We start from the raw sequence: 26698 nt of genomic DNA, 5'->3' as shown, positions 1-26698 counted from the left end.
ATGGTATTAAATTCTACAAATCGGTTAATAATGTCATCTTGAGTCCTGGAGATAAAGATGGATGCATAAAACCTGAATATTTTAAAAAAGTTATACAAGTTTCACCAAGTAAGTAAATTTAAGTGACTACTTTCAGATAGTATGGGTTGTTAAATATTCGAAATATTTATTGATCCAGGATTATGGTGATTATAGGAACACGATAAAGGTCACTAACACAAAATGTTGTGTTGATTTTATTATTTTATACTTACCTTTGAGTTGTACGTTACACGTTTATGCCTTTGAGGCTAAACCAGGCCGTGAGGAACAAATAAAGATAAATGAAATTAACGGTAAGAGGACAATACTTTCATTGGGATTCGAACCCCCCGACAAACAGGTTTTGCGATCGTCAAAATAATGCTTCAGACCACTTGCTCATGCCTGCCGGTGTAATAGTATGGTGAAGAGAAAAATCTTAATGTATATCCTGCTGTTATTCACATTATGATAAATTCAGATTGATGACTAAGATTTTGCAGTACTATTAGCGTTTAATGGGAAGAATTTTGCCCAAAGGTGACCTATATACCAACCGATATATCTCACTCAGTAGATCAACGTGGTATGCATCATTGTAAAAGCTTGTAGGTAGTTTTCGAGGAAACTGCGTAAAACGAATTGTGAGACTGGTGCTGAAGTAATATCCTCGTGAATCTGTTCATTATAACACTAGCAAGATGACAGTACGTAGTATGGTTAATAAGAATTAGCAAGCCTATGATTAACTCTTAAACTATTTAGCTAAAATATTGTCTAAAGATACAAAATATGTACATCGATAGATTACATTGAGCTTAACAAAATACCATTCTTAAGGGTAAATTCTGATGCGCAGTTTTCGAAAAAATCGACAAAAATGAACCTTTATGGTGCTGAAAAGTATATTGTTCGTTGCCAATAATAGTTCTGCTGGAACACATTGTTTATATATTTATATACTGTATATGTCGAAAAAATATATGCTGCTAACTATTAGAGCATGTATTTTTCTAACACTGGCTCATATACTCCCAGTGGTGGTATTGTAATTTTTATCAGCCGGTTCTGTGTATATAGATAGATAGATAGATAGATAGATAAATGCACAAAGAGAGAGAGGGAGGGAGATAGTAGATGAATAGATATAAATCTCGTAGGAAACAAACTATTCAAGGCAGACAAAAGCAGATTTTTTTACTGGATACAACAAGTGACATGTAGCGACCTCAGCATCCTAATACAGGGTGATGTGACGAAATTAAGTAGCATAGGGAATATCTTGGAAACGAATTATCCAAGGTAGATGGTTGTCAAAAAATTCCAGCAATGGATTAACTATTATTTATAATGGTATATATGTGTTCCAATATCCGTCACTGCTACACTTATGTGATCCCAGTTTCATTCTTGATTTCTGAGCATTTAAAATTAATAAATAAACACTTATACCTTGTTCTGAGGAATCATATATTTAACCCTGTAGCTGCAAGAATTTCTAAAAACAAAGTTAAACTAAAATTTACTGTTCCTAGGTATAACTGGGTAAAATTTACTGTTATATATGAGTATAACAAACGGTTCTGCGAACTGGAAATATTTAACAACCGGTTCTAGCGAACCGGCTGAATAGCACCACTGCATACTCCTAAAAGCTACATTCATATTACTTGTAATATGTAATTTCTGCGCTTAAAGTTTTGACACACTTTATGTAAAATTAGGAAACTTTGTTCATGAAGTGTCCATAAAATAGATGTGTAAGCAAACTATAAATGAAAATAAATTTGAATGAACCTTCTTGTTCAGCTTCTACGTAATAATAATTGCAACATATTCTACTATTATTTTGTACGCAACTCTTTTAATGAGAATCGGTTAGGAAATTTTAGGTACAATAAATGATAAATAAATAAGCGTAGATGGCTTCTACATTTAAATAATTTATTTTATGAAATATTTCTACTTAAAAATGAAATCCTTATTTTTGTAGAAATTGAGCTGATACTATTTACAGCGATAGTGTATATTTTTGTATGTACTCCTAAATATTGTCTCTATTTAGGGCAAAAGTGCTATTTAAAGAGCACAAGCTATTAAGAAGAAAAAGGTATATGAAGAAATAATTTAAATATTTGTATTATATCGAGATACTTCTTTTTTTCGTTGTTATGACAACTTGTTTTTTCTGGTTGATACGGTAATGTAGAAATAGATAGAACGAAGAACCATATTGTTATAATTGGATGTATATTATTGTAATGTGACAAATAAGGTATATGTGGAAAAATATATGATCTAAAAGTGCATAAATGTGGTGCAATTAATTTGTGATCTCTTGAACTTTATAAGTATTCAAAATATATTTAAATCAGGGAAGGTAACGAAGAAATAACGTTACATATTTTTAAAAATTCCATTTTGATCAGGTATTTTTTAGATCATAGAAACAAATAATTTAGCACAGACTGTCGAATTATATGTAGCTCTGTTAGTTAATTTTTAAAATAAAGCTATTGGTAATAGTATCCCGTTCTTTATTTAAATTTCATCTGTATCTATTGATATCTGGATTTTAATGCGAATAGGAAAGGGTTCGAATGTATTCGTTCCAATATACGACGATGATTTACGTGAAATATGAATATCATTTGTTCATGTTTCTGCCTAAATGAATGTTTAGGTAGATCTGAAATGACAGCCTGTTTCTGAGAATCTCCAACTGTTCTTTAATTCTAGTTTTGATGTTGCATTTTATCATACCAATTTAGAAGCTGTTATTCTCATGTAACTTCATGAACACTGGAATTACTGTCCTGATTAGTTAAATATCGTTTGTAACCACTTCGTTTTTTCTTCGTTTGTAACCACTTGTTTTTTTTTTTTTTCATTTCATTTCATTTCGTGTTGATCAAAGATTTGAAATACAGTTCAAATTTATAAGCATGAAGTACATAATTGTATTCCAACTATAATTTGTACAGAATTGGTTAAGTTCCAAACAATTTACAGAGTTTGAAATGTTCAAAAGTATTAAATTACCAAATCCATGGAAGGAAACCTTTTTTCTTATTCGAAGATAAGATACAAGCAACAGGAGGACTTCGCCCCTCTTGTTGACCAATATAATAATTAGTCATTCTGGGTTTAAATTTTTACTAATTGAAGGATTTATAATACCGAATGTTTTTACTATGTACTAGATAATTAAACGCTATATTGATTACAAGATAAGATTACGATAAAAAATATTGATATCATAAATTACGTGCAATTATTTACTAATGGATGTTATAAGATAATACACAAATGAATGTTCAGACTTAGCTCGTATCTTTTGCTTTTTTTTTTTTTCTTTCTTCTTCATAGCAGTGTATATGTTGGTTATCGTTGTAACCGTCGTCAGCACCTATTCTTAAAGAGCTTGATTCATTACTTAACCATTGTAGATATTGTTAACCTGAGAAAATGTTTTGGAATGCAGGACCATCTGAACCACCTTATAATTTTTCCCGTTACCCACAATTATGTAATAAATCAAGCATTGCAAGAAGTAATAGGTCCTACGAAGGATGCAGCGATAACGTGCATTATACCTGATATAAAATATATTACAAGAAATACAGAGGTGAATTTGAACTTTCATTTACATAGACTTAATCATCCACACAAGAGAGAACAAGTTCGTCATTACAATCTACAGAAAACGAATATCTGGCGGTTAATATATTAAAAAAAAAAAAGCCTATTTTTATTTTGATAAAAACAAATGTATGGATAAATTTATTCATTAGAGCATACAGATTAATAGATGATGGCTTAAAAAGTAATATCAATAAGTAAAGAGCATGGGTAACACTGGGAAAAGGGTACGCTGTAGGTGGTAACAGTTCCGTTATTGCACGATTATCATACAGACTAAAGAAAATTGATCACAGTTGTAATTAGTCATACTTACTAGCAAATCTCGAACCTTAAATAAGTTGATCAGTTACACTGTAAGATCATTTAATGTATAAAAAGTAGGGCACTTGTTCCAAAATAGAAGTTTTCGTTTCAGGAGTATTAACGATTGTGATGTTCTTTCAAGGGAAAACTATCTTGAAGAACTGAAATTAAAAAATTTCCAAAACAATGTCAAGAGAATGTGAGCTATGTAAAATCTACGTGTGTGGACAAGAATCTTGGGAAACACACATACAGGGTAAAAAGCATGTACAGGCTGTACGAAGGCAGGAAACAAAACAGGATAAAGAAGAGAAAGGAATATTTGTGACAGGTACGTAAGTTTTATTCAGAAATTAACTCTGATTAGTTCCACTAACGATCGTTAAAAATTAACATATCATAAAATCCTTTTGTCTTGTTTCACGTCATCAACTTTAGAAACTGATCATCTCGTGATGGGATAACTCATCTAGCTAAATGAGACTGTAGATCATTTCTTATACATAGTCATTTTCAATAGTCATTTTCACACGTCAATATTGTTCCGATATTTGTGAGAGACTCTAGTCTTTATCAAAAGATTGCCAGAGGAAGTGAAAGAATGACTCAACATTTTTGTAAGTAATTTGTATAGTCAGCAGCAGAAGTATGTGGATGTAATATCCAACAAGTTTCATTTAGCCAGTAGCTTAGAAGCGAGGCATCATTCAATTTCAATTCTGTTTCTTTGACATTGAGATGTAATTCCATAAACAGTTCTAAAAACTTATTTCATACGGTCAGTTCATTCGGAAGTTACTGACATAAGAACTGATATCCTGTTTTTGGTAGTGTGATCATTGGATGAATAATTAATATTATATGCACAGAAACTTTCAATCCATGTATATTTATATTGTAAATTAAATTTTTCCCACCTTTCGAACTTTGTTATGATGAATATATCAAAAGTATTAAAATTCACCCATCTTGATTCACTTCTATCAAATTAAGTTTGAATGCCTGGATATATTGAAAGAATTAAAGAACATATACGGGAAGCTAAGACAAAGAATCTTGCTTCAAGTTTACTTAAACTCTTAGAAAATTTAAAAGAGCATTTGTTATTAGTATCTGTTTCATATTGTCCGTTGCATTCCTTCAGTATGATCATTTCTTCGAGTAAAGGAGGTTCAGAATTTGGTAATGGCTGAGGAACAGGAAGTGCAAAGAATAAATCACGATTCTTTTAAAAGTATATTTACAGTAAGTAGTTTGTAATTGATCTTTTTAAGTAACTATAATTATTGGTCAGTTGATAAAATTTGTTAGCTTGTATTGTTTCAGGTTCACTCTTTTTAATTAATGATTCAGGAAGTCAAATGTTATATATTATTTTCCTCAGAAACGGCTTAGTGGTTACTAATTAACAAGTCAATCGAATTTAGTTGGAGAACGTGCCAACTTCATTTTTCGACTCTTTCAGAGAGCAACTTCAAATTATTGTTTGCAATGTCGTTCTCATTTTTTATTTATTTATTTATTCACAGCTATTAGCACATTTTTCCATGTAAAGAAAGGAGCATCTAAAATGTACAGATTATCCATCATGCGACTTTAGTATTTCGAATGTATATATATTGTGAAGGCAAGCATATGTATCGATACAAAGTATTACTTTAGACTTACAGTGTTATTGATCTTTGAGTGATCTGGTTAAACGACCACCCAGTCTATACTCATTTTCACGCCATATGTTCTGTATTAGATTCAATGTAACAAAGTATATGGCATCTCTTATGAACTTTTTCAAAACTTGTATTGTAGCAACTTTTGTACAGAACACAATCTCTTACATATATCTCCATGAAAAATCTAGTAGTGTAATATATGAGTAATATGGAGACCAGGAAGTTAGTCCATCGTGCTAAATCTTTTGGTTAGGAAATGTGTAGGTAACATGGCTTTAATATTGTGGTGCACCATCGTATTCGAAAACAGCTATCTGAAGTTATTGTGAATTTTTATCGTTATTAAAATTGCGCTACTTATATATGTCTATACTCTGTTTTCTTAATTAATGAGTTCATTATGTCCTAGGGATAGGTACAAGAATATGACTCAATTAATTATCAACGACCTGTTGTGATGGATGCAACCAAATTCTAACATAGTACCGACTGATGTGCAAAGTTATCTTGTCGAAAAACATTATTCGTGATAGGAAAGTTAAGTCTCAGTCTCAGTTATGTAGACTAGTTTAATGATTGCAAATATTGTTTGGTTTGATTTCAATTAAAATGAGGCTTTTTAGGCAGAGAGGCGTACCTGTCGATAAAGAACCGTTTATACCAAGCTCTTGAGTTGCTTGGCTTATTAACTTCTTTGGACTTACTGTCAAATGATCTGCGAACGTTTTGTACACCCCTGAGACGCTGGGAATTATTGTATACCAGTTCTTTTACTACACTACCAGTCTCAAGAACTGGTCATATCACGTCTGATTATTTTAAGTGATGCAAGTTTGTTATTAAATTTATTGGTGCACTTGAATGCCCGATTTTGTTTTTTTATACTATCAACGTACTTACGCTTGTTCGCTCATGTCTCTTTAGTTTATACAGTATTGATTACAGCTCCACGTTCTTCGGACAACCAATTACACCGAACTTGTTAAGTCTCTGTTTCTGTTCTGTCTAGAATCACAGCTGCCTAATCTGCAAAAAAACAGATAAGGATGATTTTAAATGTCGGAGTATCATGGTACAACACCCTGTATATATTATGAAGTCGTTATTTCAAAATACGAAAAATTGAACATTTCTTCTTCTGAACTCTTCAGTTCTGTTATTTCTTGTTATCTTTGTTGATTGATATGTGATACAAAAGTCAGGCTGTTTATACTTACATAAGACAATATCCTCTAAATCGTTATATCCTTACTTCATGTGAACTAGGAAAGTTGATAGACTATTGCTTACAATACAAAGAGTCTTAATTTCAATTGTGCAGTTTTTAAGGATTTTTTTTAAAAATTTTTTTGTTTTGATTTCAGGTATTCCCCGTAATATAGAAAAACCCGTGCTTGAGAGATATTTCGAGAGGTTTGGCCGAGTGAAAGAAATAATTATTGGAAATGGGGGAAGATACGCAATTGTTCAGTTTGAATCCAAGTAAGTTATAACTAACAATCTCACTAACTTAGGGAAGAAAAACATCACAAAAATCGAAGTTGTTAACTGTGAAGTTGAGATGGATCTCTTGCTTTCTCGTCATGATAAATTTCAATAAAATAGTGTTATACTTTACTGATTAAAATGTAAAAATGCAATTTTGAATAACAGTAAATAATTTTACTTATTTTTATTATTATTATTATTATTATTATTATTATTATTATTATTATTATTATTATTATTATTATTATTTAAGGAGAAGCATAAATAGAAAATGTGTACAAATTCGCCAGTACTTTAACCGAAAATGGATATGTATATATTAAATACTAAATTTTCCCTTGACTAGTGTTGTTTCAACACTGCGTTCTGGAAATTTTTATCAGAAGAGTGTTAGTACATTGTTTAGATTTTCATATTTGTTGTTTTGTTGAGGTTTTACAGTCTCGAGGCGCAATGTGAATAAACTGTTCGTAATGTAATGACAGTTTGACTTTCAGGTAGAGGTCTGCACGGGCCGGAAATTTTAACCCGGGCCCGGCCCGGCCCGTGAATTTATAATGTGAGGCTCGCCCCGAGTGCGAAATATGTTTTAGCATTTAGGCCCGAGCTCGTTTGATAATCAAATGAGCCCAAATTACAGAAACTTACACCTAACGCAAAATAGTATTTTTATTTACAGCAATTAGAGGTTTAAATTTGCAGTTGTGTGCTTTGAAAGTTCTCAAAAAAATTATCATAAAAAATATATGATATCATAAAAAATTATCATTAATTCATTATACAGTATATTTACAAAGTTAGGCCCGAAGTAGTATACTCTTTGTGGGCCCGAGTCCTTCTTAAGCCCGCGGGCTCGGCCCGAACCCGTGCAGACCTCTACTTTCAGGACGAGAATTCGAATGTGTTATTATTTTCATTTACAAGTATCTGTGTGAGACTTTATATGTATTTGACGTATCGTTTGCAGTAAGTCATATCGAGTATTTGTTTAAGTGAACCTAACAACTTCTGTTACATATATGGAAAGTGACCGGTAACTCCAATTACTTACATGACACCCTTGTGAGAAAGTCTTATGAATCTCATTTTCAGTATAAAGTCGGGATCAGGATAAAACAGTAAAAAATAAAATTAACATCACACGCGTGTTGTAAGTCCTGTGCAATGTATCTTCAGGAATAGTTGATTGAATGAAGCATACACAAATCAGTTTGTCGTACCAATGCTGTGGGGTGAGCCGAAACCACACCACAGACTATTAGTTTTGTTTAACATATGTACATGGAATAACCTCAAAAGCCTATAAGTCAATCAAATATCCAACTGTAATTGCCGCTGTTAGGCCTGAGAGATCTCTGTTCCTATACTACCATCGAACTGGATTTCATGAGTGTGATACTATATGTTATTTTGAAAGGGACTCCAAAAGGGATGAGATCCTAACTGCATTAAAAAGTCTACGGGAACTGCACCTAATTTAAATAGAGTTAAATGATCTCGATAGAGATTTGTAGTTATCCAAGTCGCAGACTGAACTACTAGCTAGACTACACGGTTGGAACCTTTTTTTAAAAAAAACGCAATAGACAACGGTGCTGTCGTGGGACATCTCGGTTAATCAAGTGTCACGAAGGTTTGATGTATTTCACAGACATTTGTGGACTCATGTCTGCATTCAACATTGAATATGGCATGATTTAAGTGCGTTTATTTATTGATTCTTCGAAATGCAGACTTAATTCTATTTCATTACATAGTCTAGTCACCCTGGTGTTCCATCCGCTTATGCTATGTGTATGAAAGTGTAATAAGAAAACATGAAGATTTTACTTGAAAACTATTAAGTATACGGAACACTATTGTACATTTGTGATTCTTGGTCTGCTTTTGGGAGTATCATCAGGTTATACTGGATACTATTTTTTTTTTTCTTCGAATGGAATAGCAGGGCAAAAGGAAAACGCTATCTCGTTAAACATTGGCTTGCAAGGAATTCGATGTTTTCTGGTCAGAAGAATATCAGTTACAAACCTTTTGTTGAACCGCTAAAGCTATACTAACCACCATTAAATATCAAAATAGATTTAATGAAGGTTTTTATATATTTACCCGTATCAAAAATGTAAAATCAAAAGAAGGAATATTTATTGGATCACAAATTAGAGAAATAATGAAAAATCCAAAATTGACAAAACTCAGAATGTCAGTTAAAAAAAAGAGAGTGCGTGGGTTGCACTGAAGAACATAACAAATTTCTCGGACAATAGGAAGTCTGATTATTATGCTTACGGTGTTGAAAAAAGCTTATAAGAAATGAGCTGCAATATATTCGTAAAGCTTCATTTTCTCAAAACTTGGAACAGCAAGATGATTGCTGAAATTATACCAGGAAATTAATCATCTGATCAGGATTTCCGTAGCCTTTAACAAAAATGTGCCACACTTCATCTAACTGTATGTATGGGAGTTTAATGTTTGTATTTAGCATCAAGATCAGATGAGACTGGACTTACTGATTAAAGCAGAATTCGAACCACTACTCGGATTATTTTTCGAGGCTAGTAACCTCAACCGGGAATCAAATCCGGGATTCACGTGCGTTAGCCACTTGATTAGGAAAGAACACATTCTAGTTTTGTCATTATCTCATAATAGATAAATCGATGCGTCATTCCACACATTTATATTTTCGTGGAGAACACGTCTCTCCATGAATACTGATCTTAACTATTACATAGGCATATAATTTTTAGTTCTGTAACAGAAATTCGAAATAGAGACAATCTGGAAGTTGAAACCGAAGAGTTTAAAAGTTTAAATTATTAAGTTGAGGAAGTTTGATTCTTAAAATATTTATCGTAATGATTAAAACTCGTACCCGTAATTTGTCACTACACAGTTTTGTATTGGAGTTCGATTTTTTGTAAAGTTTTAATTAATTTAAGCTTTATTGTTGCTTTATTTCTACAGGTTGTCTGTTCAGAAAGTATTTGATAGACCCTTGTGGCTTCAGGGAAAACGTCTTTTTGTTAAAAGACGTGAAATTCGAGAACGCATGAGTAGTAAGTCCTTTCTTATTTTGTTTAAATATGATCCTTAATTAGTTTATTTTAAAAGTATATTAAAAAAGGAATATTGTATGTTGGAAAGTTTATCAAAAACAATGTGTGATTTGTTTAGAAATACCTAAAAGTATTAGAGACCAGTTAGATTGGTTTAAAGTACTTGTTTATACTTATGCTGTATCAACGTATTCCCTCAATTAATACGATTTCCAGCTATTCAATTAAAGTAATCTTAATGGAAAAATATTCAGGACCTAAGTGAGATAATGTACATAATAATTATTTCCATATTTAAGCTGTGTAAGGTTGCACTACGTTTGACCAGATTATGTATTATTTCGTGTAGGATAGATAATCATGTAAAATGAAGAATTATTTTCGTACATTACTTGAAACTAACAGTAATTTTTTTTTTATCATCATTACAGCAAATGTAAAACCGAGAAACGCATCGGTTCAATATTCGCAGGTAGCTGATACGTTATTGTCTTATCAGAACTTCGATGATCAAGTTCAAGCACTGGTAGAAGAATTGGAGCAGTCCAGTGAAGAAATCCAAAATCATACTAATCTGTGCAATGAACTAGAAGATATTTTTAAAGAAAGGTTTCCCAGTTGTTCCGTTCATCCATTTGGGTCAAGTCTCACGGGCCTTGCGTTTAAAGGAAGTGACATAGATATATATATTGACCTCGGTAAGTTGCTTTCTCAATTTTCCAGCTTTAGGAAGGTTGTTTCATAAATTGCCAGTCTCACCCAAAACAAAAACTCTGGAACCAGATGTATGGCGCATTTTTCAACACAAATTTGTTTCAGGTTCGCTCTTCTGCTACAACTATTGCACTCAAAGTTGTCAATTCACTTATCCACAGTACCAATGAGTCATCATCAGTGGCAAAAAAATTTCCACCAAACACTTTTTCAGATTGGGAAACAAATTGTAGTCAAATAATGTAAGACAGAATGATTATCGCTTGCGTTTAAGTAGCTTGAAGTCAGATTCATGGATGGCATCCATGGAACAGTAGGCGTATGAGTGAAGGCATTGTCCTAAAAAAAGAAAATAATGATCCTGTTCATCCATAATTTGATTTTTCCAAGAAAAATGAAGAACACTATACAGGGTAATTCAGAAGTCCCTTACCTCCCCTTATAAATGAAAACGAGTGTAGATAGCCGAAATTGGCAATTGAAGGGACTAGTGCTGTAAAGGCTTGGAAAAAAACGGAAATTTTGGGTAAAAAACAGTTTTTTGTTACCGTTTTTTTCCCGAGCTTGGAAAAAAACGGAAAATATGGGAAAAATTGAAATTTTCGAATATTTTACTACATTATGGTTTTAAAATGAAAACTATTACGTTTCTCGTATTAGAATAGGGATAGCAACAAATATATGTGCACCACTCCTTTAAAGTTAGCACCGTGATAGAAAATAGTTATGCCCACAAAAGATACTAAAATATAATCCTAGTTAAATTAATTAATATAGACACATTTAAATTATCTTAAGCAATCTTATGAAAGGGACGTGTTGAAATAACGGGGCCAAAATCATTTTAGTTAATACCAGTATGTTAAAATCAATTATATATATCATATATAGATAGTATCTTCCTTGTGCTGTGTTTCCGGAAACTGTAAACCAATTAGAAAAAAACTTTTGTTCGGAAATATTGGCAAAAATCGGAAATTATAATTTAAAAATCATTTCTTCTTCTGATGTTAATCTTATTTGCTGTAATGTATCTGCAGCATATATATATATATATATATATATATATATATATATATATATATATATATATATATAATATATTTCGCTAGCAGGAAAAATACTTAAAGGCTTTAATTTTACTTTATAGTCTCCTTATTTTTGGTAATAATCCCTCTTTATTATTTGTATATTTTTCGAACTCAAAAAGAGAGATGATCTTATTTACACATACACACATACACTGTACAAGTGCGTAAATTTGTGCGGCGAGAAATATATTAAAGAATTTAACATGTGAAATTTGCGTTCGTTATTATTAAAGACTATCAGAATACCCTTCTTTGCAGCGGGAAGAATGTTTCATTTTGGACATAAAGAGCAACAAAATTGTTACCAATAAACTTATGGACCCCAAAATCTATGAATTCGAACTAGTATCGGTCATTTTCAATTACTTTTACATGTCACCCTCTCCCTTTAGGAGTATTAATAGAAGCTGAATTTGGATTTAAACGGCATCGGAAATGTAACTGTTCATCTCAGCGACTTAGAAAACTATGGATTCGACACTAGTATCCGCCATTTTCGATCGTTTTTATATATCTACCCCTTTTCCCTACCCCAAGTTACGGCGCTAAATTTGGATTTAAACAGCATCGTAAGTGTTACTGCTCATCTTAGCGACCCCAAAAACAATGGATTCGATACTAATATCGGTCATTTTCGATCGTTTTTATCTATCTCCCCGGCTTTAAGTTGCGGGGATGAATTTGGATTTCAACGGCATCGGAAGTGTCACTGTTCACCTCAGCGACCCCGACAACCATGTATTTGACACTATTATCGGCTATTTTCAATAATTCTTTTATATCTCCTCTTTCCCTCCCCCCCTCCAAGTTTCGGGCCTAAATTTTTATTTAAACGGCATCGGAAATGTCACTGTTCATTTCAGTGTCCCCGAAAACTATGGATTCGACACTAATATCGATCATTTTCAATATATATTTCCCCTTCCTTCCTCCAAGTGGCACCTTCAAAGTGAAATGATAAAAGCGTCACAGGCCGGAACCTCATTTATGTTGAAAATTTTATCGAGGTCGGTCTGGTGGTTCAAGAGTTGTTAAGTTACAAATATAGTCACTTTCACCTTATAGATAATTTGTGGCACCAGAAAACAAGTGGTTGTTTACGTATAAAATTTTGTACAAAAGTTTATAAAAAAAAGTCTGTCTATATTAGAATGAGTATTAGTGAAATTTCCCGACTGCTCTCTCTTTGAAGAAGTAATTTGGTTAAAATTAACAAAATTTCAGCAGATCAAAGAGCACATTAAGGACACAGTTTCATTCAAGAGCCCCTATTTATTGCAACAGAAACGCTTCATGGCAGTAGATGTGCATAGAACTATAAAAGTTCTGTAATTAATGCACAACTACGAATAAACGACTAAAAAGCACATAAAGGAAATTAGTGCAGACTATTAACTATCAAGAATAATTACAATAATTTTATTTTCGAATGCTTCTTTTTTAAATATTCGCAATATTGACATTTCTCAACTTACATTTTTACGTGTTCGAAAATAAAACGGCTCTATTACTAGTACAATTAACCTATAACAAAGATTTTTGTTATTTTCCCAATTTTTCCAAATTTTCCGGAAAGAAACCGGAAAAAAACTGTTTTTTAACAACAGGTTCAAAATTTCCGGAAATTTTACAACACTAGAAGGGGCACGTTAGGCCGACGGGAAGCATTTATAATGCATGTAAGGTGAACAGCCGCCATCTTAAATCTCGCTCAAAACGTTTAAATAGGAAGAAGTCATGTGATATATATGAAACACGGCTAGAATTTTAGGAGAAACTCAATGGTGTAATCGGATTTAACATAACTTTAAAGTAATAATCACGGGCAAATCAAATTTATCTTTATTTCCAAGTGCTGAACCATGCCATTAGCCAAAGCTGACCGCATCAAAATCGTCAATATGTGGGGGTGGTAGAAGTGCCTGTGTTGCAGCTCGTGATTTCAATGAAAGACATCCTCAACATGATCCAGTTTCGTACGTTGCTTGGCACAGTTACTGACCAAATTGAAAGAGACAGATACAGTCAAGGACATGCCAAGATCAGGTAGGCCCCGAACTGCCGTGACGAAGGCACAGCTACAATAGTGCTCGCATCGTTTGTGATGTGTCCACAGCGCAACAGACGCCGATCACGGGAATGCCAGTCAGCCAAACCTCTATTTGCAGGGTATTACAGACGCATAAGTAGAATCCTTATAAGCTGCAGCTACATCTTTCTGAGGATAAGCTAGATCGGAAAGTGCAATTTTGTGAATGGAGAGTAGAACAATTACGACATGGCCCCAACTTTGCAACCTCATTATGAACTTCAGATTCGTCGGTATCCGGATGAACAATTCCCTGGTCGATGGATTGGTAGACGTGGGCCAGTGGAATGGCCTGCCAGATCACTTGATTTATCACCAGTGGAATTTTATCTGAGGGGTCACCTAAAGGCAATGGTATATGGCAAAAACAGTTAGGGATCTGGATCATTTGGAGCAGGGAATAAGGATACATATGCATATATAAATCACATATGAGGCATTGCTCCATGTTCATACAGCTTGGGAGACATGTATGTAAACACACATAGCGCAACACGGCTAGCACATTGAACACATTTTATGAGGTAATCTGAGTTTCATGTGATGATTACTTCAAGTTACTACAGTTCATAGTTAAATCTAATTACACTATTGAGTTTGTCTTAAAATTCTAGCCCTGCTTCATGTGTCACGTAACTCCCTTCCCGTTTAAACTTTTTAAACGAGATTCAAAATGGCGGCGTTCAGTTGACACAACATAAAGGTTCCCCCTCGGCCTAACTTTTTCCTCAAAAAAATGGTCTTTTACTGCTTTCAGTATGATTGGATGAACTTCGTTTGCTTTGGTCCAGAGAGCCAGTGCTTGCAGTGTTTGTACTGCTGTTCTGTTTCAGGTGTGTAATAGTGATCTCAGATCTTGTCAACAGTCAAGAAGCGTTGAACAAGCATCAGCGGAAAAAAGTGTTCGAAATAAAAGGTTAATATTTTGGAGGAGACACCTGTGATAACATTAGCTCCTACGTCCATCTTTGGTGGAGTGGGGGCAGTTTAAAGGATTTAAATGCGGACCTATATTTTTTACTACACGCCACCTATCACGAATCGAGAAAACGTTTAAGACAGAAATTGGTACTGTTTATCGCAAGTTCATTCTGAAATAAAACATGGTGGTGGGTCCTATTGAAGAAACTTAGTGAAACTAGCATTATTTATCACGAATGGAAGAAAAGTTTCGAATAAGATCTACTTATTTTTTCTCGTAGAATCCAAATCTGCAATAAAACATGGGGGTCTCCATATGTTTATAAAGTTGCCTTCACCTCACCCTCGAACTCTACTTGTTTGTTCTGATGTTTATTCCAAACTCACCCTGTATATTTTGAAACTGTATTATACAAAGGTTCAGCCTACGTTTGGCCGATTTCGTTCCTTCCCCCTTCCGGGTAGAATGGACTCACCCGACCTGGCTCGTGGCGTCCAGTAGTGTTATGCAGTGGCTTCCTGAGAACGGAGTTGTTTTTCCGGGCGGACGACAATAACGCACAAAACAGGACCATTGTTGTGAGTGTTGTGTTAAATTTGTTTCCAAGTGTGTGGGTTTCCGCTCTGTGGCCAAAATGCCTCCCAAACTAAGCGAGTTTTGGGAAGGCTATGTTGCGGCTCTTTATGACGCCCACTTTAGTGTTTCTGTCATTAGAAAACAGTGCAAGAAGAATGGTTGTAACATCAGTTTAAGTGGAATAAAAAATGTTATTAAAAAGTACAAGGGGAACGAAGCTCCACCATTTGGATCACCAACGAAGTTGTCTAGGAAGCGGGAATGCACCAAGGCCACCTCCACCATGCAGAGGAAACTTCACAAAATGGCAATGCAAGAAAATCCGCCAACACAAAGGTGTATGGCTAATCGTCTTGACATGTCTTAGGGGACTGTGAGCCGGACGTTACACCATCAACTCAAGCTGGAAAAAGTCATGCAAGCTCGCGGCCATCTTCTCACGGATGCCCATCAAAAGGAACGAAAGTGTAACGCCCGGAAGCTGTACGAACGGCATCTGGCAAAACAAAGGTGGATGTAAGTCATAACGCTCGATGAAGCATGGATTAACCTTTCCGACTGCGGCAAACCGAGAGCCATCATGTACCGAGAGAAAGGCGCCAAGAACTTCAGAAGGTGGGTCCGTGTCTGTAAAGAATCCTTCCCAAAAGGGTTCATGGTCGTTACTGGCTACTGTTACCGAGGTAAACTGAAGATTCGTAGGGTGGCGAATAACTGCAAAATTAATTCGCAGTTTTTTCAGGAGCAGATCATGCGGCCGATCTACGAGCATGAGATTCCAACAATGTACGGAAATGACGCCAATCTGGTGCGCATTCACATGGACAAGGCCTCATCACATACCTCACGATCGTCCCTAGCATTCTACAGGGAGATAGAGGAGGCAAGTGGTATACAGGTGATACCTTTCAATAAGGTACCTGTTAAATCTCCAGATGCAAGTCCTATGGACTATTGTGGATTTGGATTGCTGAAGCGGGCTTTGGGAAAACGGCATGTGACAACTGTGGAAGGACTTTGGAAAGCTGTGCAAAGGAATGGGACAAGATTCCCCTCCCAGTTGTTCAGAGAAACCTATTACAGTGGAAATTACGCTGTCGAGCTATTGTTAGGAACCAAGGGAAACACATCGAGCACTTACGGACCTGGCGCCATGGATTCTTCTAAATTTTTAGCTAAGTCGAAATTGGCCAAATGTAGACTGAATAACCTCTGTATTCTAAAGGAAAGAGGAATGACTTCCACAAACCATAGATAAGCACGAGAACTGCTGCCACGGAGCAGTTTGGTATTACTACTTGAACGCCTCAAATGTAATTTCCAAGCGTTCAGAGTACGTGTAACTATTTTGTTGAGTTTGGCCGTACTACCTAAAATACCTCATTAGATTTCAAACTGTATCACTAGTTCCAAGTCAACTGTCTTTCTATGTATTTGGTTTCAGACCGCCTTGTAATTATGTCAGACAAATGTAGTATCAAAAATGTGGTGTATTTTCCTCATTTTTTTTATATCAACCAAGTTAAGGAAGTAAAAGTGAATACAAATTTATTGGTGTGTAAATAGTTAGTTATATTATATTCTTAGAATTAGATATGTAATATAAAAGTCATAATTTTTTAATGTTTTATCGTATTCATACATAGGGTGAGTATTAACCTACAAGGCTTAACAGAAGCTTAGGATTTCTGAAAACTGTTGTGAAGAGAATGTTTTAATATACAGTAATCCTACGGTTTAACGAACAGAATTTGACTGATGTAGCAAATGTAGTTCAGATCCAGAACTCTTGGCTTACTATGAACATTTCAACCCATTTTAAAATAGTTGTTCCCAACCAGTATCGCGCAGTCCCATAGTGTGTGTCGCGAAATTATAAAGACAAGTCCTGAAACATTGAATAATTAGTTAAAATCAAATTTAAGAGACAGATTATACCAGTCAACGCCACGATAGCCAGAAACAGTGAGAATAGAAACTTACAAGTTTATACTATTACAGTTTGTTAATAATAAAAAAGTGAAAGAAATGTATCGCGATGTCGTGAGAATTCGGTAAAGTGCGTCGCCAGTCAAAAAAACGTTGGGAACCACTCGTTTAAATCTGATTATTCAACATTGAACAAGAAACAACGCTAAAAGGGAAAGCAACTGAAGCCTTGTTCTACTTTTCTAATACGCAGTTGTCAGTATTTTTTTGTTGCTAATATGGTTTGAACATTAAATATTATTCGATACAAATAATACAAATTTGAAGTGTAATATCCTGTTTTAAATATTGTTCATAATATATTTCGCGATTTAACGGACATCCTTTCGTACCAGGTATAATGTAAACCCTGGACGAAAAGATATATACATAAAACCGCGAATTTTGTTATGAACGATCAAAACTGTTTTCAGAAACTTTAGCCTCTGTTTTACTTTGCGAGTTGAACCGGTATGTATAGAATGCGAAACGTAATACAATTACAAGGTGGCGACAAACGTGTAAAACAGGCATATATGAGAGAAGGCTACCAGTAACCTCCAGAACAACTCTGATGCTCAAGAATAGAGAAATATTTTACGAATGATTTCCATAGGTATATTGAACCAATATTCATGTAGTGCAGCACTCTGTTCCATGAGCTAGATTGAAGGATAATATCTGCTCGGAAGTTCAAGCTACAAGACTGATTACAAGAGCTTCTTCGTGGCTAAGCGGTTAGCTTACGCGCCTTTGGCGTGGGAGACCCGGGTTCGATTCCCGGCGGGAGCTCATGTGGTTCGGATTCCACGTTAATCAGTAGGTCCACGTCTCATATAGCCTCGATGCTGAACGAGACGTAAAAACTCAAAATCACCTGACCTGACCTCACCTCACCTCACCTCAAGACTAATTACAGGTTTTCAGTAATATTGAGGTGTGAGGATTGGGCGAGTAAGAGAAGATGTTCATTTCGATGACCTTGAAACTGCCTAACAGGTCTATCAGTATGAATTGGCTCATTATCATCTTAGAAAATTGCATCATTGCCCAGAAACATGTGGATCATAGGATGCGCGTGATCACCTAAAGTGTCAGCTTGATCATTGATAGTAATGTGTCCTGTGAGCGTAATCACAGGACCGACGGAATACCAGGAAATTACAGCCCATAACGTCAAAGAGTCCCCGGCGTATTTTACAGTAGGGAGAAGACAGTTCGGAGGATAAGCTTCTTTGGGCGTCCACCATTCATACATAAGCACGGCCTGTTGTTGAAAAGAGTCGCCGGATAATATTGTACATTTCGAGTCATCGGCAGTCCACTATGCATATTTTTGGCACATTTTCTTCGAGTTACTTACTTCGTTGTTGGCAGTGTCAGTTCCAACTGCATTCCGACTGCGAATGTTATGCAACTTGTGTCGAATTCTGATAGTCACAATAGGCTGTTCGAGGTGCTGATTGAGTTCAGTAGTCACTTTTTCCGCATTAGCTAAATGATCCTTGGTGACTATCCTCTTTAGTGCGCCGCGATCTCTGTCACTAAGGCTTCTCTTCCATCCACTATTATTCTTACCATGATTTCTGTAGGCAGTCAACACCTTAGACACTATTTCTTACGACATATCTACCACATTGGCCCCTAGATACACTTTTACCAACTAAAGTACACCCTCAATTTGACATCTTTGAAACTCAGGGAGGTCTTCCCTTTTGCAACATCATCATCTGACCGTTTCAACACACGCCTCCATTATATCCCTTCCAACGTGATACAGTCACCTAATACACCACTAATAACTGCCACAGGCTGTACACGTATACTCAGTGTTACCAGGTTACACATCTTAAATGTTGCGATCTTTTTATAGCCATCTGTGTGTGTATAATATTGTATATTACAAAATAAAATTACAGTGAAACCTGTCTATGTTGGACACTATTGGTTTCATTGAACAATTTAGACAGGTGGCCAACTTACAGAAAATAACTGTCATTGGTGTATATTTAGAATAGGTTTTTAGTATTATTTGGTCTAGGAATTAATTCGTGCGGGTGGACAAGAGATGGCGCAACGAACGGAGCGTCCCACAGTTCCGTGTATCCACACATGTGTTGCAAACCCCTGTCATCGCGTATCGTTCGTAGTATAGGGCAGTGGATTAAAGCGTCAACAACACCAGTTTGTAGTTAAGTGAACATGGCGCAATTTGTGCCTGATAAAGTGTTTTTGCGGGGTGTCCTGCTGCATTACTTTAACATGCAGAAAAGTGCGACTGAAAGTCATCGTATTTTGGTGGAAGTGTATGGTGACCATGCTCTAGCTGAGCGAACGTGTCAGAAGTGGTTTGCACGGTTTAGAAGTGGTGATTTCGGCTTGGCAGACCAAGAGCGAGCTGGACAGCCAAAAAAATTTCAAGACGAAGAATTGACAGCATTGCTCGAGCAGGATTCGTGTCAAACGCAGGAACAACTTGCAGCAGCATTAGGCGTTGATCAAACAACAGTCTCCAAACGCTTGAAAGCCATGGGAATGATTCAAAAGATGTCACATTGGGTTCCACATGAATTGAAAGACAGAGACGTTGAAAGACGAAAAACCATTTGCGAATTGCTGCTTCAACGACAGAGCAGAAAGGGGTTTCTGCATCGAATTATTACGGGTGATGAGAAGTGGATTTATTACGAGAACCCTAAACGAAAAAAGGCCTGGGTGAAACCAGGTGAACCAGGTCCATCACAACCAAAACGAGATATTCACTGTGCAAAGGTTATGCTGTGCATATGGTGGGATATGAAAGGTGTGGTGTACTATGAGCTGCTGCAACCGGGTGAAACTATGAATGGAGAACGTTATCGACGACAATTAATGCGTTTGAAGCAAGCTCTGGCCAGAACACGACCAGAATGGGAGAACAGACATGATAAACTTATTGTTCAACATGATAACGCTCGCCCACATGTCGCAAAACCGGTCAAAACCTATTTAGAAAATGTCGGATGGGAAGTTTTACCCCACCCGCCGTATTCACCAGACGTTGCTCCTTCGGACTACTACTTGTTCGATTGCATGAACAACGATTTGATTGGACAGCGGTTTACTTCTTCAGAAGATATCGAAACATGGGTCTCTGACTGGATCGCTTCCAAGGATGAGGACTTCTTTCGCCACGGAATCCGTACATTGCCTGACAGATGGGCGAAAGTGGTGGCTAACGATGGACAATATTTTTCTTAAGGTATTTATGTATTTTGTGTTTGTACTACAGCTTCAATGTGTGCGTACCAACCGCACGAATTAATTCCTAGACCAAATACTTTATTGTAAAATTTTAATAACCAATGGCACCACAGCTACTTTTAAATAATATGTATAGAGTAATCATAACAATATACAGTAGTAGAAAAAATGTTTAATTAGCTACAAGTGTTTCCCTCGGAGCAAAAGATGTTTTGAGAAAATCTTAAGGGAATTCATAACTCAAAACCTCGGCTACCTTTCGATAAGCTGCCAAGTGCCAATAGTTGACAATTGAGATGATTAGCTTTAACCTTGAGCATTTTCCGTAATTACTGAAGATCTTCACTGATGAAAGGAGTAAAGCTAATGGTTTTACCAAAACAGACACTGTATAAAAATACATACAGCCATTCCCTGAATTCCTGTATGTGCTTTTTCTTATTTACATCTTCCTTTACAACCCCCTTATTAGGATATTGTTCTGGCCATTGATCTCCAAGAACAAATCGTGGGAATCTATGCTTCTTTGTCTCCAATCACAAATACAGAACATCTGCCTCTCATGTGGGAATACGAAAGAGTTAAGAAAAATAACAAAACGGTATTTTGCGTGACCAAGATACGCAGGTAACTTTGTCATCATAGAGTAAACATTGCTTCAATGCGGCCAACTTCCAAGATAGACAGGTGGCCAACTTACAGAGTAATAAGTAATGAATATTTTATGAGAACATGCAGGTTCAAGACGAACCAAGCAGGATAAGTAGGTGGCCAATTTAGAGAGGAAGCCAAGTTGCAGGTTTTACTGTACTTTCCTGAATCAAAATGTGTTTTTCCCTTTTTAAAAAATAAATAAATAAATAATTGACTTTATTATTTTTTCTAGGAACTAAAGTTGCTGAAATACCCGTAGCAAGTAGTGCGTCATCTCCTGATTCTACACGTGAGAATGTAATTAAAATAGGAAAACAGTTATTGTGGAAAGCAGCGTCACGGTTCACTAATATACTTGCTATACCCAAGGCTCGAACACCTATTATTAAATTTTTTCATATACCAACGCAGCTGCACTGTGATATCAACTTCAAGAATGGAATCGGTGTACACAATTCAAAACTGATAAAGTTTTATATTTCATTAGACAAACGAATTCGCCCATTATTAATGGTGGTTAAATACTGGGCTAAGAAACATGAATTATCAGGTCCTGGGCGAGTAACAAACTATACACTGGCGATGCTCGTTTTCTTCTACCTTCAGAATATAGAAAACCCAATAATTCCCACGATATCCTTCATACAACGGCTTAGCAACAATAAAGTTGTTATAGATGGGTGGAACTGTAGTTTTTCGTGTGATCCATCTTTGTTGAAACCAACAACTAACGACGACAGTGTGCTGATATTACTACGTGGATTCTTTAACTATTATTCAACCTTTGATTTTGGTATGAAGGTAGTATGTCTCCTAACTGGCAAGCCAGTGTTGAAATCTTTTTTCTCAAGTACCGAAAGTGTTAATGTACCAGAGGGAGTAAGTGAATATAAAACTGCTATTTCCGCAACAGATTTGCCGAAACTTCGAGTGGATTCTCCAATGTGCGTTCAAGATCCGTTCGAATTAAATCATAATATTACTTCTTGTATGGGCTTAAAATCCGTAGAAAGGTTTCAAGCCTATTGCTCACAAGCGGCAATAGTATGTGAAAATTTTATGGAAAACAGCAATGAACGAAATTTAATCAAGTTGTTTGATGAGAATGCAATACCGCCATTGTCGAAACTATTAGGAAATAACGTTGGCTCAAAAGATCAACCATTTCAAGTGACAATACCCGTTAGTAACTATTTCTCGGATTCAATTGTACCAGACAAGGCAATTCTTTCAGCGATAAATGCAGAGAAGAAACTACAGGAAGAATGGTATGAAACAGTCTTTGATCTTTTGAAGGATATTTTTGAGAAGATTTTACAGTTTCGCTGGAAGAATGCACCTGTTAATGTGTCTGATAATAGCGTAGGTGGTAACAAAATAAGAAAATTAGAAGGACAGTCTGACGTTCGTGAAAATGTATCTCAGACAAACCAGGAGGATACTGACACAAGAATATTGGAGTGTTCGGGATTCTATCCTTTATGGGAAGGACGGAAGAAAGCCCACAAGAACTTTCAGTTTCCACAAGGGATGCCAATCATTGAAAAAGAGGAATATGTGTCACAATATATGGTGAATATGGTGTACAAGGATTTTGAATGTACAACTCCGCTTGTTAATTTCCTCTGTAGTTTTCGTAAAAAGCAAAATCCAACCCACGTTGTCTTAGAATTTTCTGATAACGGTTCACGTAGGCATGCCTTTACACAGTTATGTATGTACTTCAACACAAACATGCCAAGAATCATTGAGAGATCTGTAAAATTTATGTTGGAGAAGAGGAAAACTGAAGATGTATCAAATCAGTGATATCTACATAGCTACATAAATGATTTTTCGAACCTGATTTCTTTCTTTTATTTGAAATCCAGAATGATCTAAAACAGAGATCAAAGAATAAATTTCACATCAATATATCAAATATATTGCATTAGAAATTTTCATATTGTAATATATTGTTACAAAATATCCCTATAAATAATATACTCTTATAGGCGATAATTATATTACAAGAGAACTCTCAGTAAGAATGTAGCAATATCTCAATTTAAGTTAAGGTTCTATATGGCTCATTCTGCTTCTTAACCTGTTATTATAGTCAGATCGTAATCACTTTAAAATTGAGAGAGGTGATAAATAAATGACAAGAATATGATATCAGCTTGTAATGATCTGTAAATTCCAGTAAGTGCCAAATCACGAAGGTAAAATTATTTATGATAGGTTAGAGACAGTATTATAAACTGCATTGTTATCTGCAGGTTTTAATGATGTGATTTTTTTTCTTCGAATCTTTTAAGTATAAAGTGTAAGATGATGTTAGTTGTATAATATTTTGTGGATCCGGTTCAAGATTTAGGAAGGCCAAAAAGTTTGTTTTCGTTCATTTCAAGTACTGTATTTAAGCCATATCACATTTGACACTATGATCTGTCGAGACTCATATATCGATTGTTCTAAGAATGGCGCCCACGGACCACACAGCACTATTCTACAAGTCAAACCAAATATATATATATATATATATATACACCTTTCTGGTCCTCGTGTGGAGACGCGAATTGCACTATGTGGCAACGTCGCAGATAAAGATCCATATATTAGATCTACCAACCCATCAAATAATTACATTGATTTTTGCCAGATGACAGTTAAAGTCAATAGACGTTGACACTAGCACCATTTATTACCATAACAATCGATGTAACTGTTTCATGGATTTGCAGAGCTATGCTAATGGTTCCAAGTTAATATGCGGTATTACCACATCGTGAAATTTTGATTCCTTGTAGCGACTGAAGGAGGCCCCGAAGGGCATTCCATCATATTGCATTTTCGCTTTATTTTGACCTGTAGATTAGTGCTGTGTGGTCCGTGGGCGCCATTTTTAGAACGTACGATATATGAGAAAATCTGACAGGCAGATCTCGAAGAGGTACCCATTGAAATTTTCCAGATCGAAGAGAAACAATGTCGCGTTCCTATATTCGTTAGACACTGCTAATCATTAAGAACTAGTAGATTAATGATTTTTTTTTTCAATATTAAAAATAAATATCAGAAGAAATCTTCAATAGAAATTCTTTAATAAAATGTTACTTCACGATGAAAACTGATCTTTATATCTGAGAAATTATAGTTCATTACCTTCCAAGTTGTTTCACGTACATATATATTTTTGAGAAGTTGGTTTTAACAAGATACGTAAGAATAGTATCTAACCACTTCTGTGCTTTTATAAAGTACATGGTAGAAAAACTTTATATTTTCCGCTTTCTCAAACTTTTATGTGTGTAACTGTCTTTATAAATCAGACTCAAGAATTCCCTTATTAATAATGTTCTGCAGCTAGTCCAATGAAACGTATCACTTTGGGTGACGATCGGTCGTAATTTGTCGTACATACAAAGGATAAGGATACTGTCTAAGGATAACTTTTGTAGAAAAATTCAACATCAGTGTTGACTTTGTAAGATACATTATTTTTACTTGACGAGAAGTACTATATATTTTCGAGTATTCCATTATATTGAAAGGTTAACTTTTATTTATGTTACCGTACTTTTTTTTCTTTACAAATTATAGTTTTTATGAAAATAATTTTCCTGTATTAAGAAAAAGAAATGGCAGCGGATCAGACCAAATCAAATAGTTAATAGTTAAATGAGACATGGCTCTTAGTAGTACTTGGGTGTCTCAAAATGTGGTTTAGAAATATTTGTGAAAGCTATGAGATAATGTCACTTACTGAGATTTTAGTAATCTTGCTTCAATTTTAACGAAAATTAACTTTATATATATATATGTAATATGAAGTTGAAGCGCATGATTACTTTATAAAAATATAACTTTTGTTTCATATATTTGAGTAGAATTTCTGTTAAAGAGTACATAGAATTTCGCAGTCTTACTATGCTGTGAAAAGACTCACCTTACTTGCATTGTTTAAGGTAAATAGTACAGCACCTATTATTAAAGATTGTTTTGATCACTATTGTATTGTTTATCTTTTAAGAATGAAGATCGTCGAAAAGAGTGTTTTATTGACGTTGAAGTATGTAACATTATGTAAGCCTCAAAGAAATCCTGAAACGATTTATGACTGTATCTGCTTGATATACTTGGTTTCAAGAATTGTTTTTAATATGTCAAATATATTTTAAAATATATTTATTCTTATGTTGGTTAATTATTTGAAGCTCAGTTTTACATTTCAGCACCGAAGCTAAAAAAAAGACATGAACCTTCAGTTTAATATGAGTCCCAAACCACAAATACTACAGTAATTCCCACTTGCAATTAATACAGGTGTCCCACACCGAAAATGGGAATAGTAAATCATTTAGTCACAAGGAAACTCACTAATTCTTATTTAAAGACGTTTCTAATATTATTCCTGCAATCTTTTAGCTGTCGTGCAAAAAATACTGAAATGCTCTGGTGATAACAGTTTTATTTGGAGTTAACCAACGCAGTATTCTAGGTGGCACGAAGACAGTCCCCATATTTAAGTTTTGAAAAATAACTAAGTAATTATTCAACACAAAGTACCGAAGTGAAACTTTTGTTGTACTCAACTAGATAATAGATCGTTTCTGCTTCTCTTTTCAAGCAAAATATGTTCTTTTTTACCTCTTTTGAGGTGTGATATCAGACCATCAGGAAAGTGAGGAACTACAGTGGTACACGTACAAAATATAACTGGACTTTTTTTTAAAAAAAAAATTACGATTCTTAAATAAAACATTTTTAAATATATATATATATATATATATATATATATATATATGATTCTTAGATAGAACATTCAAGCTACAGAAATTGTAAATCGGGTGATTCATTGGAATGAATGTGTTTCCAGCACCTGCATAAAACGGAACCCACTGTTTGAAGTGGGATCCGAGCCACTACTCGGACTTTTATCAAAGGCAAATCTACCACCAACTCCAGGAATCGAATAACGTGCCTTAATCACAAAAAAGGCGCTTAAAATTTGATCTTTAAATCAGTTAAGACTTCTAAAATTGTGCTATGAAATGCAAAGCAATGTGGTAATAGTCCATCGTCACTATCCTATAATCGGGAGATCGAAAGCCCAAATCTCTAACATGTAGCTTGAATTATTATTTTGTTTTTATAGAGGTGAAGGAAATTATACTTATTTACATAACTTCTAAATATAGCCTCAAATGCAATTTTATACTGCAATAAACAAGAATAAAAACAAAAATGAGACAAGAAGAAATGTCTGT

At 35.0% G+C, this 26698-nt stretch overlaps 1 protein-coding gene across 2 annotated transcripts; it reads left to right on the top strand.

Moving 5' to 3' along the window:
* On the top strand, nt 1-25635 carry LOC145695174 (speckle targeted PIP5K1A-regulated poly(A) polymerase-like). 2 transcript variants are annotated; one of them, XM_081772135.1, is made up of 6 exons: nt 1-108; nt 4112-4300; nt 7004-7121; nt 10098-10189; nt 10621-10887; nt 21679-25635. In XM_081772135.1, the coding sequence occupies exons 2-6, from the start codon at nt 4156-4158 to the stop codon at nt 23253-23255; spliced, it is 2199 nt and encodes a 732-aa protein (XP_081628261.1). In that variant the 5' UTR covers nt 1-108; nt 4112-4155; the 3' UTR covers nt 23256-25635. The 2 variants fall into 2 exon arrangements, with proteins under 2 accessions (XP_081628261.1, XP_081628262.1); XM_081772136.1 differs by having other exon boundaries at nt 6-108; nt 4082-4300.
* Nucleotides 25636-26698: the final 1063 nt, after the last annotated feature.

Source organism: Thermobia domestica, chromosome 9 (genome assembly GCF_964235325.1).
Source record: "Thermobia domestica chromosome 9, izTheDome1.hap1.1, whole genome shotgun sequence".
Classification (NCBI taxonomy): domain Eukaryota; kingdom Metazoa; phylum Arthropoda; class Insecta; order Zygentoma; family Lepismatidae; genus Thermobia; species Thermobia domestica.
Note: the sequence above shows the minus strand (reverse complement) of the source record. Positions and strands in the feature narration are given on the sequence as shown.